Below are 16079 nucleotides of genomic sequence, written 5' to 3' on the forward strand. Positions count from 1 at the left end.
GAAAAAGAACACAGGGTTGAATACCTGAAGAGGCATACTCCTATTTCCCCTTCAGAGAACATCTGAAGTGGATTTAAGAGGTATACATCTGAGTTCAAAGAGAAATCAAGTGTCAGTCTTGTTCATCACATTATTCTGCTGTTACCTCTAACAGCATGACTCACTCAGCCTCAAACCAATACTGATTCTTCCTTTACCACTGCATACTTATTTGTCTCTACACAATAAAAAGGACAGTGAATGTATGGTTATCATCTGCTTCCAGTGCAACTCACTTTTAAGAATTATCAGAAGAACCTTCCAGAGAAAAACAAGTGTGAACTTTCAAAATGAAGGATGTCACAGTTCGGAACATGTACTCTTGTTTGTCTCCTTTCCTAAAATTCTTTGTCATTTGTTTTCCATACCTTGACACATAAATTATCTAACCTGGAAACACACAGAAAATGTGAAAGAACTATATCAGATGTGGAACTGAGAAATGTTAAAGCCTGCAGCCCTATAGCACAAGCTTTTCTAGATTTCCTCAGGAGAATTTTCATTCCTCTTAGCTAGTGCAGTCTGTAGCTGACCCTTTACCAGGCCATGGTGTGTTCACTTTCCTTGCCTTTTCAATGCTCACAGCTATGTTTTTTCGAGAACAGTTATCATCAGAGAGATTCAAAAGACAAGAAGTCTCATGTAGCCAAAAGCTCAGTTTTGTGGATTCAAGTTGCTTATTTGAGACAAAGATATTTGTTCCCGCTTAATCAAATTTCCACAGTTTCTCCATTGCATGCATACACGCAGATACTTGCAGCCACAGATGAGTAGTCTGTCAGAACTAACGTTGTTAAATACTGTTGATTTGTTGGGAAGTTTTCAATAAATGTTCCCCAAATTATTAATCATTTTAGAAAAAGAAGTCACTGTGATTTTAAATTCTTAAAGAAACTATTTAATACTAAACTATTTTTGGAGTTGTTTGTTCAGGAACACATACCCTGAAACATTGAAGACTTATCCCAGGTGCAACACCAGGGAACAAGTCCAATAATCCCAGAATCACAGAAAATATTTAACATCTACAGAAGGATCATTTCTCATTTCTACCACAGCATCATTTTCTCAGGACCTATGTTTTGCCACATTCCTATAAAAATCTTCTGAATATGGCTAATTCAGATTAATTTTATACACATTTCTCATCTCCGAATGACAATTTTTAGAGAAAAGAAACGACTGAGGAATGGGAATATGCTTGATATTAAAATATAATGATGACTTGTTGTTCTAACACTTGCTGTATAACAGATAATGACAGTAAATTAATCCATCCCCTTGACAGTCTTTTCATGATAAGAATGAGAAACCTTACCATTTTCATTGCAGGCCTACCCTATTCTTGTCTTCAGTGTGAATTTCCACTACAATGACTGTAATCATTATAACAACATTGTACATAATGACTCTGCTTTCTGTGATGTTACTCCTAAATTGGGTGTGAAAAATGTGAAAGGACAGATCTCAAATGGCAAAACTCTCACCAGTGTTACTGAGTAGTCTACAGAATTAATAATTGACAGAATTGAAAGCATGCTGCCACTGAACTGAAGCCTGGAATTAAAGGGCACCTCTTACATAGCCTACCTTCATAAACTGCCAGGCTTTGCACGAAAACTTCCCGTCAAACTCAAGGCATTTAGAATGAGACCTTTATGAGGTGTATACAATTAAATGCACCATCAGTAATCAAAACAGAAAGGAACCAATCCACAACGACCACTACTGAAATTTTTCTCGTTACTAATATTACATCAGCCTCAGCCAGGCTTTCCTTTTTTCTGAATTAAAAATATATGCCTGAACTAATATGATTGATCTTTGCAGTAAATCAGGTCATTAGAGCCATCACAACAAAAGGAAAATAAAGTATATATGCTTCTAAGTCCCACAAAGCTTCTGCAAAGTTGAGCTTACTAATGCTGTGAAGTACTCAGAGTAGAAAATGATGAACACCACAGAGAATTCTTTGAGGAAAAGGGCAGAAAAATTGGTAAGTACAGAGGAAGAAACATCCTCGAACAAGTTATGTAGTCCCATTCTGAACACACAGGATTAAAATAAATCCTATTCATTGATGTCTGTAAATGTATCATTTATAGAGCGGCCAGAGAATAAAAGAAAATATATAGTGCTATCCTAGGAACATAAAAATGAAAGGGACTATCCTTTAGCTCATTGAATCCAGGTCTGTGTTCTTGCATGCAATCATATCTAAAAATGCTTTCAGAAAGACAAGCACACTTAGTTTGAAACCTTTTCAGATTTTTATTTCCTCTCTTCTGCTCTAAAAGAGCGGACTCTCTCAGAATCTCACTTATCTTCTTATTTCCATTCTAAATTAACTCATGGCCACCAAAACCTCATTTTATTCAAGTAAAAGCTGAATCAATTTAAATATCTCTTCCCTTTCCCTTGTGATTTCTTCAGAAATGTATTTATAGAATACGTGCTTTCCATTATTATTTGTGGGAGTAATTAAACAAACATATTTTACTCTCCATCAACATCTCATATATTTTATTTTCCAACCATAATATTTTATGTTCTCTCTATAGGCTTGTAAATAAATTTATTTTACTTGAATGAATGTAATCAGAACAGTAAAGAGGCTACCATTATTCTTCACAGCAGCTTCAATACCACTTTATCTCTGTTTTGATTTGCTTAGTTTTTGCAGCTTAATATCATATTTAGCTCCTTTCAGGTATGACAGTGGAGGCCATAATTTATCTGGTGACCAGATCTTCCTGTCATTTACATCTGACAAACAGGTAGTGTACAACAGAAATTCATAATACCATTTAATAAGAGCCTTATCACATTGTGGTCCTGAGGTTTACTCTGTAACTCAATATCCAACAGCTTTTTCATGCTATATAGCTCTTTTCAGACAATATTTTGATTCTCTTACATGGCTTTGCATTAGCAATATGTTTGTAATATGTTTCTTCTATTCCAAAATCATTAATGAAAATGTTAATCAGTCTATGAGGGGGCTGGAAGCATATCTCCTCATTCTCTTACCTGTTTTAATAGCTTCTCTTTCAATGCAACCCACTATCCATTTAGAAAGCTCTTTCCTCAGTTTACATTTCTAGCACAAATCTCCAAAATTTTTAGTATGCAGAAATACTAAATACAGACACTCCACTTGCAATTTTGCTACTTGTCTGTGATTTCAGAAAATACTAGTTTCCTCGAATATTTTTCATACTCTAAGATACAATTATCAAGATTCTTAGTTTGAAGACAAACTACAATCACAGAATTGTAGAATCAGAATCACAGAATGATTTGGGTTGGAAGGGACCTTAAAAATTATCTAGTTCCAACTGCCCTGCCATGGGCAGGGACACTTCCCACTAGATCAGCCTGTCTAAGGCCCCATTCAACCTGGGCTTGATCAATTCCAGAGAGGGGGAATCCACAACAATGAACAAATCCACAAAATGAAATAATTCTTTTTTCTACACCCTCATGCCTATTAAACATCTTTATTCAGCCTTAATATTTAAAGTCTTTCTCCACCCTCCACATTAAGGAAATACTCATCTAGATTATGTAATAAAAAAATCTATCATAATGCTGAAAGACAGTATTCAGAGGCAGAAAAGCCCCACCTGTTATACATCCTGTAATAAAGCCATATACAAGGTCCGTCACAAAAAAATTCCAAGACTAATTCTATAGCTCAGGAACCAAAAGTCAGAGGGGAGAGTCAAAGAGATGGTTATAGAACACGTGTTAACTTGTCACAAGGCTCAACTCAATTATTTCACTCAGTATGAGTGGATGTGTGTTCAAACACACTCGTTTTCTTAGTTGGTCAGAAAATGTCAATGTGCACCAGCCCACAACGCTTTGTGAAGCAGATTTTTGCTCATAATATCACTGTGCTTTAGCACCCACTTTATTCACCAGACGTGGCTCCTTGTGATTTCTACCTCTTTCCAAAGATCAATTTGGTCCTCAAAGGAATCTGGCTTTTGTCAGTAGATGCGAAAGCAAAAATGACAGAGATCCTCTACAGTCTTTTAGAAAACGGTCCATGGAATTGTCTTGAATGTTGGCAGCATTGTATACAGGTGTGTGTCAGCTCTGAAGACAACTATTTTGAAGGTGATTGTAGTTGATTTTCCTAATTTGTTCAATAAAGAGAGTTACAGGCATAGTCTCTCTTTTTTTTTTTTTTTTTTTTTTTGTCAGATCTCTTATACAGTTTTGTGTTATTTTAACACAAAGTTTAAACCCAAGCTAGACAAACAACATTATCCATAAAAGGTTTCAGTTGACCCACTTACAACTGCATCAGCATGAACTTTATGCCTGGAGCTCACTGTATATGTTAACACATAGATGCAGGGCTTGTTCTCACAAGCTTCTGAGGAACTGTAACAAGCAACACACCTCCCGCCTCTTTTTATGAACAGCATCACAGAGGATTTCCCTTTAGAGGAGTCCTTTTCCTCAGAGTGGAGTGAATACCCTATGGACCCTAGATTGTATTTATAATATTCCCTGAAGTGGAACTGAATCTTGTTCTGAAATAGTCTGGAAAAGTCTTTAGTGGTGACATATTTAAGCCCCATCATTTTCTGTTCTGGAATCTGATGTAAGAAGTTCAGCTGCACTCACATCATGTGCAGCTGAACTGAGAAGAAACACTGGTTTATTACATTTTAATGTCTTCATCCTATTTACTTTTAATTATCTTTTTTTCCCTTTTATAATAAACACAGAAGGTATGTATAGAAAACTGGGAAGTTCACTGTGCATGTGTGTAGCACTCGAAGAGGTAACTGATTTTCTTCTATCAACGCCACCCTTCAGGGGATTCAAAAAACAAAACCAAACCAAAATGAAAAAGAAGACAATGACCTTACCTTTCCTACATACTGAGGATCTGGTCCCATATGTTCTTCTAAAACAAAGAACTGATTCCACACCCATCCACGCTTGGGACGATGATGCACTTCTGTTTCGCCTTCTATGTGTTTGGTTTGATTTCTAGTCACCTTGATGGAGCCATGATGAGCAGCTCCATAACATCTCTGCACAAAACAGAGACAAACTAGGACTGGGCAGATACAAGATGTACTTGTAATTCTCATTGTAGGATAAGCTTCCTGTTTCTTTCTCTTGTCTTTTTCAGCTGTAATCCTTTAATAAGTTCCCGAGACAGAAGGTGAAGCCTGGTTCAGAAATACAGTCCAAAATGGGTTTTTCTGCTTGTTCATGGTTTAGCAGCCCATTTGGGAAAGCTCAAATTATATTTACATTATGAAAAGCTGACTGGAAAAAATGATATATCTTCTGAGGTCTTCACAATAGAGTTCCACAGCCGACCATTTTCTATCTAATAGAGAAAGAAAAGAAAGCCACTTACTCATCACTATAGCCAGCAATTTTCAGGTTTCTGACCTTAGATTACACTCACAATTGTACTAACCAGTCTCTCAAAGACTCTAATTTTAACTAAAATTTCTGTGCAATTCTTCCTGTAAGAGTGTTTTCAGATTGTTTTTATTAAAATACCTTAAGAATTAGCATGGTCCTTCCAAGCTATGAGAACATTCACATTATTGAAAAATAGATTATTTGGGACAGTTCCCTTAGCCTTTACCTGCAAATCACTGACTTGATCTAGCAGTAAAATAAAATCATTGCTACGATGTCAACAAATAGGCAGTGATTGGTAATGAATTTCAAATCTGTCCTTGGTCTTCTGTACACCACACAGAAATCCAACATGGTGGGGGAAAAAAAAAAAAAGGCTATGATGGGTTTTGAAAGAAAGCCTCCAAAACCGGGCTTTTAGGATTCTGAATCAGTAGTAGAGCATACAGACAGAAACTTTGAGTCAAAATGTGCACATTTACACCCTGTGCTTTACATAAATTCCATCCAATATCATACTGGAATATCACAAAATTATTTCATACTGACAGAAAGTTCAGCTACTATTGTTTAGATGGTCATTATTATTTTTATGAAAGCATCTGACTTTCTACTAACAATACAAAAAATGTAACCCTTTATACTACAATAATAAAATGTGAACATGTGCATGAAGTTGATGTAGTGCTTAAAGTAAAATACCTTGAAAGGAATAAAATAACTCTTTAACTTCAGAAAGACAGCTATCCTAAGGTAAATATTTGTTCAGTTATCTGAAGATATCAAAGATTAGTCATTTTGGAGTCTCAAAACATACAAATAAAACAACAAAAATTAGAATTATCTTTCAATATTATGTTGCCTTAAGTATCATAAAGCCATTACAAATTATGTAAGCTGAAGCACAATGAAACTAGTTTTGTTTCTAAGTTTCACGGGAACCCATTAAAGTAAATTCAAGATCTCTAAAAAAATATTAAACAAGAAATTAGAAAACTGATAGGAAAATACTGCCATGGAAGGAAACTCACCAACTGCTGTTTGGTTGCAGATTTTTTTCCCTTATGCTTCTTTCAAACCCATAATAACATTAGAAGCCAAACCGTATTTTCTTCTGTATTCACTTAAGTATGATTTCTCATCAGAGTAATGGAAGAATACTTCAAGACTGTTGTATATTAGAAATATACCGAATGAACATGTTTTCCATTACAATTACTCAGTCTAGGACACACCATCTCAGAACAGATTCCTACTACATGATATATTTTTTCCTTCTTTAAGTAAAATGTGATTTAATGGGAAGTTTTCATAGCTAAATGTTGTATGAAGCATAAGTTATACCAGGGTGAGAATCCGGAAATTCCGTGTCTCACATTTGTTTCTAACAATATATTTTTCTTTCTTGTTTTCCTTGCCTTTCTGTATTCTTTCCTGTCTCTTGCTAGAAATCAGTTTTTGCCTTGAGGGATGAAATTTCCTTCAAAAGATTTCTGTATTTACAGATGAGCTATTTAAATAGATTAGTCATTGTTAGACTTCAGATAGACATTAAAACTAAGCAGTCCCTCACAAAATTATAAGGCTGCAGTTTTATCCATTCAAGTATTATTTTTCTTCCCTTTGTTTCCATCTTGGGAAATGCCTGGGAGCAGTTCATAAAACTCTAAGCAGTGCAATGGCATATTTGAAATCATTACTACTGAACTTTCCTTTAGAAAAATGGCGGGGATGATTGTGGTGGAAAATTCTTGCCTTATAAAAAGGTAAATATAAATGATTGCAGAAGATACCAATAAACCAAAATCTACTATACAGAACTTTGTTTCTCCGCTCTCTGAGAAGTCATAACTAGAAAAAAAAAGCAAAAAAACCCAAGGTGAAGCCTGTAAACTGTGTTATTGTGCAGTCTGTCTTATATGTGATTTAAAATAAATAAGAGAAAAAAGAAAATTATGAAGGTCTTAATCTCAAAAATATCTCTTCTTCTTAGACACAGCATTGACTAGAAGGATTAAATTTACATTTTGCCAAAACTACTCCTTTTTAACTAAATTCAGAGATTAACTGAATTTAAACACCCGCAGTCAAAGTTTTAAAATTATTCATTCTGAACCAATATTTTCTAAAATAATAATAATGATGAGAAAGATTACAATATCATCTACTTCCTGTTATAAACATACTGAGAAGTTCAGGCCTCAGGATTTCCCAAATTTTGTGTGAAGCATTGAGAATTGTTTCAACTACAACAAATTCAACAATTAAAAGAGGAAGGGTTTTCAGTAAATACTTTTTGAAGTGTTTTCGCACTGGCGAACATCTTTTAAAACCAAAGTCTAATTAGGTCTCATTCTTACTTAGCACCCTCCTACTAAATGCTTAGCATAAAAAATCCTTAAAAACCTGCCCCACTTCCCCCTAAAAAGCCCTTGACTCTGCCATGAAGACAGCAAAGTTTGTCCACAGGAGGAAGTAGATAGGAAGACTTTGAATGGTTAACGCAGGAGACAGTAAAGCAAAGAATAGATGAATTGAACTACGAGTGACTAAAAAAAGGTCTAAATTTCCTGAAATCACTTAAATTGTTGCCTTAAGCTAACATACTCAGATGCTGACTACTCAGTGCACTTGTGTGCAGTCTCAGATTAAGTGTCCTGCTTTATGGTTTTTGTTATAATGATGTATGTAACTGCAGAGCAGACTTGTGCTATTCCTGTCTCCGGGGAACCCTCATGAAAATGAGTTGTGTATCTCAAGAGACTGTCACAGCAAGTTAAAATTAAAATAAATAATTAAATAACATGAGGTGGGAAAGTTCCACCAGCACTGCAGGAAATCATTACAGTAGAATTGTTACTGCTTAGTGTGGCATCAAGACACTATAATGAATTCCCAAGAAACTTGTATGAGCACAGTGATGTAAAATCTGTATACTTTCACATTGTGAGGAGATGCACCCTTAGTAGTGGAGATTTGCTCTGAATCTCAGTATTTGCTCCCATCCCCTGTAATCAAACTGACCACATATTTGTGTTCATCTGAATGATTCTGTTTTGCAGATGTACATTCAGCACAGCTCTGCACATCTTTTGTCACATCCCTCTGGGACATTTTTAAGTCCCATGGTTATAGAGGGACAATTAGCTATGGAACCTGTAGTAAGTTGTATATCTCTTATACTTTCTGACTTCAGTCTCTGCACTCTGGCCTCTAGACTTCCTCCCTGTCAGAAAAAAATCTTCCATTATCAAAATCTGATCAGCTTCAAATCAACACCATTGTTTAGCCACAAATAATCAGGCAGGAAAATATTTCTTTCTTCCTGTGTTGACTGTGCTTAGTCTACTGCCAATGTTTTATCCTTCAGCATTGCAGAAATAATGATGTATCAACCTGGACACCAAAGACAAAATAATGGGCTTATATCAGAAAGTAAAAATGGATGTTATTTGATATTTAATCCTTCTAAAGAAGAATTTGATAGATTACAAAGAGAATATACAGTACTGCTGTGGACCTCTGCAACTGGCAGATAAATAGTTAAATTTCTAGGTAGGTGAAGGGAAATAGTTCATCTATAGTTGATCTCTATTCTATCTCCAAGGGTTGTAGAGCTAAGCTATGGGAATTTACATGAAAAAATGAGCCACCAACTTCTTCTGACTTCCACATTTTCACACTTAACTCACAGATAAAGTCAATTGATGACAAACAATTCAGAAAAGAAAAATATACAGAATAAAGGGCTATAACAGTATAAGGACACTACATAAGTTTAACAATTACAGGTTGTTAAGCAATGAAAAGCTGTGATATTCTTAAGTTCAATTTACAATCAGAGAAATCCTTTATGTAAAATTAATTACTTAGATGGGTACACCATTCTCGCTGCCCAAATAAAAATCAAGAAAAGGAGAATAAATGGTCCCCAATTTTGCTTCATCTCCCCCTTTACCTCCCAGTTTTCAAAGAAGGGAACAGTTATATCAAAAACTCAGGAAGAAACACAGCCCAGCATCTGTATCCTGGGATATTATTAAGGAAAGAGAAATAATACATTTTTAGGCACTCTAAAACAGAGAAAACAGAACTCTAGGCACAAATCTTTCATTTAAGAAAGAAAACTAGCTGGTCCTCCGGCAAGAAATGTATTATACTACATTACAGAAAGAAAACTTGACAGCACAAGTAAGGGTATTACATGAAACTAGAAAAGGAAGAAGATGAGGCCAGAGACCTTTCATCCAGCATAAACAGACAGATAGTTCTAGTTTCCCTTTTTAGTTCTGACTGTGTTGTGAAAACGGAATAAAGAACTTCAAATCTTTCATTTTAAAATGCTGGCTGCAGCCCTAACAAATAGACAGCATTGGTTTGATTTAAGTTCTAAGTAAAAGTTAATTTTAATTTTTCCTTTACTTTTATCTCGACTATTAAAGCAGTTCAGAATCCATACTCCCTATTAGCTTAACAGGTCTTAAAAAGTTACCTTCCTGGTTGGAATCGGTTGCATTATTTAAACTAGCTGCAGTCGCAGAACAGAATAGACATAGTATTAATAAAAGCTTTTGAGATTATTTATAGAAAAAGCCTCACATGCCTTATAGAAGGAGGCATGTGAACCGGAATTCAGATTTTGTTATGAATAAAGTTGTAAGAAAAGCCTAGCAGCACCTGCAATTAAAAAAGAACAGAAATGCTGAGCTAGCAAGCAGCCCTGTACAGAACTACTTCCTGATAACACCTAGGTTAAAGTAGATTAGCCATGTACTAAATGTAGGTGGGCTTCCCCAGAGAACAAAACCCCACTGGAACCTTACCTAACAGCAACATGAGGATGAACAGAGCGTGAAATGCTGGGAAAGCCTAAGGAAAATAACAGGCACGCAAAACATTCAAAGGTTTTTATGTTGCTTGTGGCAAAAAACCCCTCATGAATAGTTACTGGGCTGGTGCCTGCTTTATCATTCCATTTTTTGAAAAAAAAAAAACAAACAAACCACAAACAAAACAAGACTGTCAAAACTGTTTTGTACTGAGGTCTTAAAATAGCAGCCTTAATAGAAGACAAAGCAATTCATAAAAACCGATGTGGACCAGTGTTCAAGATACTCTCTTCTGGTCCTGTCTGTAGTTTATCACTAAACACAAGCATTAACGGATTTCTTAATGGACAGCATCAACCAAGGCAATTAATCCATTATATGGCAAAGGAGATTGATACTATGTGGACCAAAGAAAGCATTCTAGGCATACTGATGTCCAACATGATAAGAAAATAAAGACAAACTCTTTAACTATTTTTAACAAAATTATTTTCAAGGAGGAATAGTTTGGCTTTAATCGACAACAAAAATCGAGTTTTAAAAAATGACAGTTGTCTAGTCCTTTATATTAAAAAAAATCCATGAGCATACAAACCGCCAACGTCGCATTGCAAAACCCTTCCAACTCTTGATATTCCCATCATAAAAGAGGTTTTATTCACCAGGATACAAACAGGCAGGTCACATAAGATCCTCACCTGGACTATTATGCTGGAAATACACTAGTACTACTATGGAACTTAAGTCTTATTGTCATAACAGGATTTTTTATAGTGTATCTAATTGATTCTTTGATTAGACGATGTACAAGATGAGTGCTTATCTGCTATGCTGCCATCAGGAATAAATGGGTCTAGTGAGTGGTTAACTATAAAGATGTTTTAAAAAACTCTTTGATTTTAGAAAATATGTTGAAGAAGGTTATTAGGAGACATTCTTTTATCATGAATGAGTAGAGGAAACTATTAAACATTTCAAAGCAAAGTATTTGTTACCCTGTGAGCAAAAGGAGTGCAAATGAGTAAAGAAACATATGATCTTCCTTGAACAACGGGAAAGCAGTAAAGTTTGCAAACAAAACAGAAAAAGTACTTAGTTTCCAAAAAGCACTGCATACAGACAGGCAATTAACACTACTATGAACAGTTAATGAAAATACAACATTAAGAAAAGATTAAGGGATTAAATGCCTGACCTCAGTTGGCATGCAAAACTATTATTTGCAGATAAGCAGGAACATAGCAACTTCAGGACAACAGAAGTGCTCTGCCACAATCGATAACTGAAGAAATATTTTTTGCAACTGTATACATATGATTGGCAGAGGGAGTAACTGTCAGAACTGTAACACAGAAACACCATAATTAGTTGGATAAAATCCAGCCACCATTTCTATAATTGCACACACAGTTATGCTAGCCATTACCTGCTGTGAAAGGAACAACCGTGAAACAGAGAGATGACTCATGAATCTGGATCACATCAGTCTAAGCCTCAACTAGAGACCAATCCATCTATATTTATACCTGGAGCCCATGTAGCTAGTCAAGGATAATGCAGAGATGCAAGACAGGACAAAGGTCTTTTTATGTTCTCAAAGTAGCAGAGGCTTTTCCTCTATGCTGTTTCTCTTCCCAATGAACTTGCTAGTAGAATAAAGATTTCAGTGATTTCTTGAGTAATTCCTCCCATTTATAAAGATCAGGTCACGCAATCAGGGAATAAAGCAAATACATGAAACTCTGATGAGCAATTATCCAGTTTAAATAGGAAGAATGCGCAACAGCCCACTTGTGTGCAATGCACAGGTACTGTTTGTCTTAACAAATTATTTCTCAAAAATGAATAGCAAAAGTTCCTTTGAGTGGTATGGTAGCATCCCAAATGACTGATAAAAATAAAGAAAGGAAGTCCAATGTATATATTAGATGCTTAAGAAAGAGATATCTACCTCCCATAGTTTGCTACCAGTTCAGCACTGTACTTAAAACACTCTATATTATGTGCCTTATTTATTATATTATTGTTATAGAAATTTTGGTAATTTATTATATATAGTGTATATATATGTTTTGCTAGGTTAGAAAGGAGATAAGTTATTGTTTACGTAAACTTAAATATCAGTGTTTTAAGGGAAAATATTACATGACCAATCCTTTCAAACAAAACTTACTGTCTATGCTTGAAACTTGAAAAAAGTCCTTTTCCAATGTTTCAAAACCAGTGAGAAAGTATGCCTAATATGTAATACATTTCAATATAGAAAATAGCTAAAATACATTTTTACTGGACAATTTTACCATTCCTTTTGAATCAAGGCATAAATTTTCACCATTGTTTCTGAGATAATTTACTTATTTTTTTATGTACTTCATATCACAGGACGGGGAAAAAAACGTGTCTTTTGTTCTGTTTTAATGCAGCAGCATTACTGAAATAATGAAGGGAAATATAACTGAAACAAAGTGTAGAAGCTATTTCTACTCAATAAAAACAAAATACTTGGTTTAAATAGAATTTTTTAACATTTTAAATCAGCTAATTTTCAAAGCAAAGTCCTTTTTAATTTTAAAACATTTAAATGACACAGGTAAAGACCTATGAATCTTTTTCTCATTTAAACATCCCCTCTATAAAGTTTTGCTTTCACAAATTGAAACACTGCAGTTAAATAATTTCTTGACTGAAAATTCCTAATAAGATTTTCATGTAATGGATACAACATACAGACTTTTTTACTCAGGTAGTAATCACGCTGAATTTTTATTTATCACTGTCCACCACAACTGTGATAGATTTAGGTCATTTTCTGTACACTAGATTCAAATGATAATTCCAATTCCCATTAGGTGAATTGCAAAATTCCAAGTTCATAAAAGATAAGCTTTTACTTAAAGTTCAGTGGCAGTCAGCATCAACTGCTTTCCTCAGGAAGAGAACATGTTGTGTACCTTCAATATTTTTAATCTATATTAATATGGTCTTAAGTTATAAACTTTCTGGGAGCAAAAATCCAAAGTAAAAATATGAAAAAAAAAGAGGCACAAAAAGAGGAATTATGAAAAAAATATTTCAGTGTTCAGAATGACTTTTATGACTTCAGATTTCAAGAAATGAGCATTAAGAGGTCAACGAGTGCCCAACTTTTGGCAGACAAGCTAATAAAAAATGTGAAGATCTTTTTTTCTTGGTCTTTGCAAATAAGAAACAGTAACCTGAATTCTATTTTTTGTTTGAATCGCTGAGCATTATGTGAAACAAAAGCAAATTGCTCCTGGCTTCAGTGAAAGTCATAAAGATTTTATCTCCCTATATTACAACACCGTGACACCGTGTGTGTAATGTCATATATAAAACAGGATGGAAAACTCTTTCAGCATCACCTAGTCCAACACCCTGCTCAAAGCAGGGTCAGCGTCTAGACTGGATGTGACTGTTAGACTGCAGAAAAAGTTGAGGGGAAAAAAGATGCATGTACCTGCCTGGGCTTAAACTAACTCAACAGAATGGTAGAAACCAGCAGATATGACAAAACTTGCTGGACGCAAAGATAACAATATAGGAAGTTAATAGAGCCACGAGGAATGACTGAATTTCACAGAAACTTATGTGAGAAGGGGCTGAACTTCAGAGTCCATTCCAGAAGAATATGAGGACTCTTTTGGAGTGTCAAGTCTTGCAAGGTACTGCCTAGGTAACTATCTCATTAATATTTTTTAAAGTTGAGGCTTCCTAGGAAACTCTACTAGAAATAATGAACTTGAGTGCCCTTGTAGAAAAACTAAGACAAATTAGAGAAAGGTAATTATGATCAACTTATTTGAGAGGGGACAAGAAGATGGTAAAATTGAAGAAGCTGAAAAAGGAAATGACAGGGAATACAAAAGGTAGTAAATCATGAGATCAATGTTATTTGAGAATCTTTGTAGAGCAGGTCTGTGCCTGCGCACTGCCACTTGCAGCAGGGAAACAACCATAGTGTCTGACTTTCTTCTGCAGTCAGAGAGACAGGGCATATCTTCCCTGAAGCTGCTGAGGGAGGCCTAGCAGTTCATCTCCTTGGAATGATGGAGGAACTTCTGGAGGGTATCACCTAGCAGCTTTTCCCTCTCAGGTCTCCTATAGCACACACTAGGGGCTTTCCCTTCATTTTAGACGACCATAGATTCTGTTACAGTTTCTTTGAGCTTAGATTTTTTTTTTATTACAAATATATTTTATGATGCCTATAATTAAGTGGTACCTGTTCAATTAATCCCTACTCATTGTTTCACAGATGTATGAACTGAATCAAGTCCTGGGACAAAGTCATTCCTTAGATCATTATCCTTCAGTTAAATAAAAAAGTAATCATGGAAGTCACAAAAACTCCAATAAAAGAAAATATCTTCAGATGTAAAACTATCATCTAGGAATACAATACTGAAGAAGAGGAATAATTTTAAATGACACAAAGATTAGTAAGAGCTCTGTTCAATAGTCACTGGCAGTTTCAGAATTTCTCTTATGCAACTATAGAAATAAATATCATAAGAGAAAAAGAGACATCCATATATGGTGAGTCTAAATTTGAAGTCTGTATTTAAAAACATGCCTTTTCACACCACACTTTAACTGAGAGCTCCTGAAGTCTTTGATTTCTCCTGTGACATTACTTCTGTCAAACACACTATAATCACTGTCAACCATACAGCATGGCTGCTAGTATGTAGCATGTTGATATCTTACCATTTCCCTAAAACTGTTTTTCTTCCACATATTCCCAATGAAATAAGTCCTTAGCTGCAGTCATCTTTTCATTATGTTTAGCTTTCTCTACTCTCTTGAAATGTACAAACTGAGCATAGCATTTTTTTTTTTTTAAATATTAACTTCCTATCTTCTTTTCTCACTCTTCCAACTCAGATAGTATTAAATCATCAGGTTTCTCAATTTATCCTTTCCATCAATAAATGTATTTCGTTCTGTTTTAGACTGAGTTATTCATAATTATTTAAATGGAATGTCACAGATTCCTCGTAGTATCTATAGCAAAATATGTTATCCATTAAATGCAAACAATATAACTTAGCAACTCCTTTTGCAAAGAATTCACAAGTCAGGACTGATATACAAAACAGCCACATAACTTGCAAAGGCAGCTCTGCCCAGATGGATGAATGAAGGAAACAGATAAATGTGCATATGTTTGTGGGTATGTAAACAGGAAGTGTCTGCCTGTAAATATCAAACAAATAGAAGAGAAAATTATTGCACGTTGGTGTTGGAAAGGCCTATGGATAATTACTGTTACAAATACAGAAATATTTGAGACAGCTACTTTCATTATTGTGGCAAGAAAGAAGTCTCTAATAATTAGAAAAACACCAAATGTCTTACAGAAGGCTGTCTGAACAGAGTAAATGCAATTCTACATGACAGACTTTAAATATTCTTTTACTTTGAAAAATATTACAGCTTTGTTAGTAGTAGAAATGAACACAAACATCAGGCATTTATTTGTACTTTTTGCCCCATGAACTAGCTAGACTAGCAGAATGGATTTTTTGTGAAAGCTTTTTTTTAAAAAAAAAAATAATCTTTCTTATGTTGCAGGATTCCTCAAATCCAGATAACTAGGTTTTCTACCATGGGACATCAACATGAAAATGCAATGATTTCTGCTATGTAAGAAACTATTCCTGCATCTTCCAACCATGCATTCAATACAGATACTGAAAATTTCCACAGTATCCCAAGAAAATGTTAAATGAAAAAGAGCTTGGACTGAATTTTGAAGAGACAGAGAAATTACAGCAGTATTTTACA

The 16079-nt window shown here is 34.9% G+C and overlaps 1 protein-coding gene across 14 annotated transcripts in view; it reads right to left on the reverse strand.

Moving 5' to 3' along the window:
• Positions 1-16079, reverse strand: part of CDH18 (cadherin 18) — a 557226-nt gene that overhangs the window by 173744 nt on the left and 367403 nt on the right. For all 14 annotated transcript variants that reach the window (XM_054059856.1, XM_054059852.1, XM_054059848.1 and 11 more), the window contains one exon: positions 4929-5401. In XM_054059856.1, the coding sequence (XP_053915831.1) occupies positions 4929-5156 (228 nt within the window). In that variant the 5' untranslated portion in view covers positions 5157-5401. The remainder of the gene's footprint in view (positions 1-4928; positions 5402-16079) is intronic.

The sequence above is a fragment of the Cuculus canorus genome, chromosome 2, assembly GCF_017976375.1.
Source record: "Cuculus canorus isolate bCucCan1 chromosome 2, bCucCan1.pri, whole genome shotgun sequence".
NCBI classification, from domain to species: Eukaryota; Metazoa; Chordata; class Aves; order Cuculiformes; family Cuculidae; genus Cuculus; species Cuculus canorus.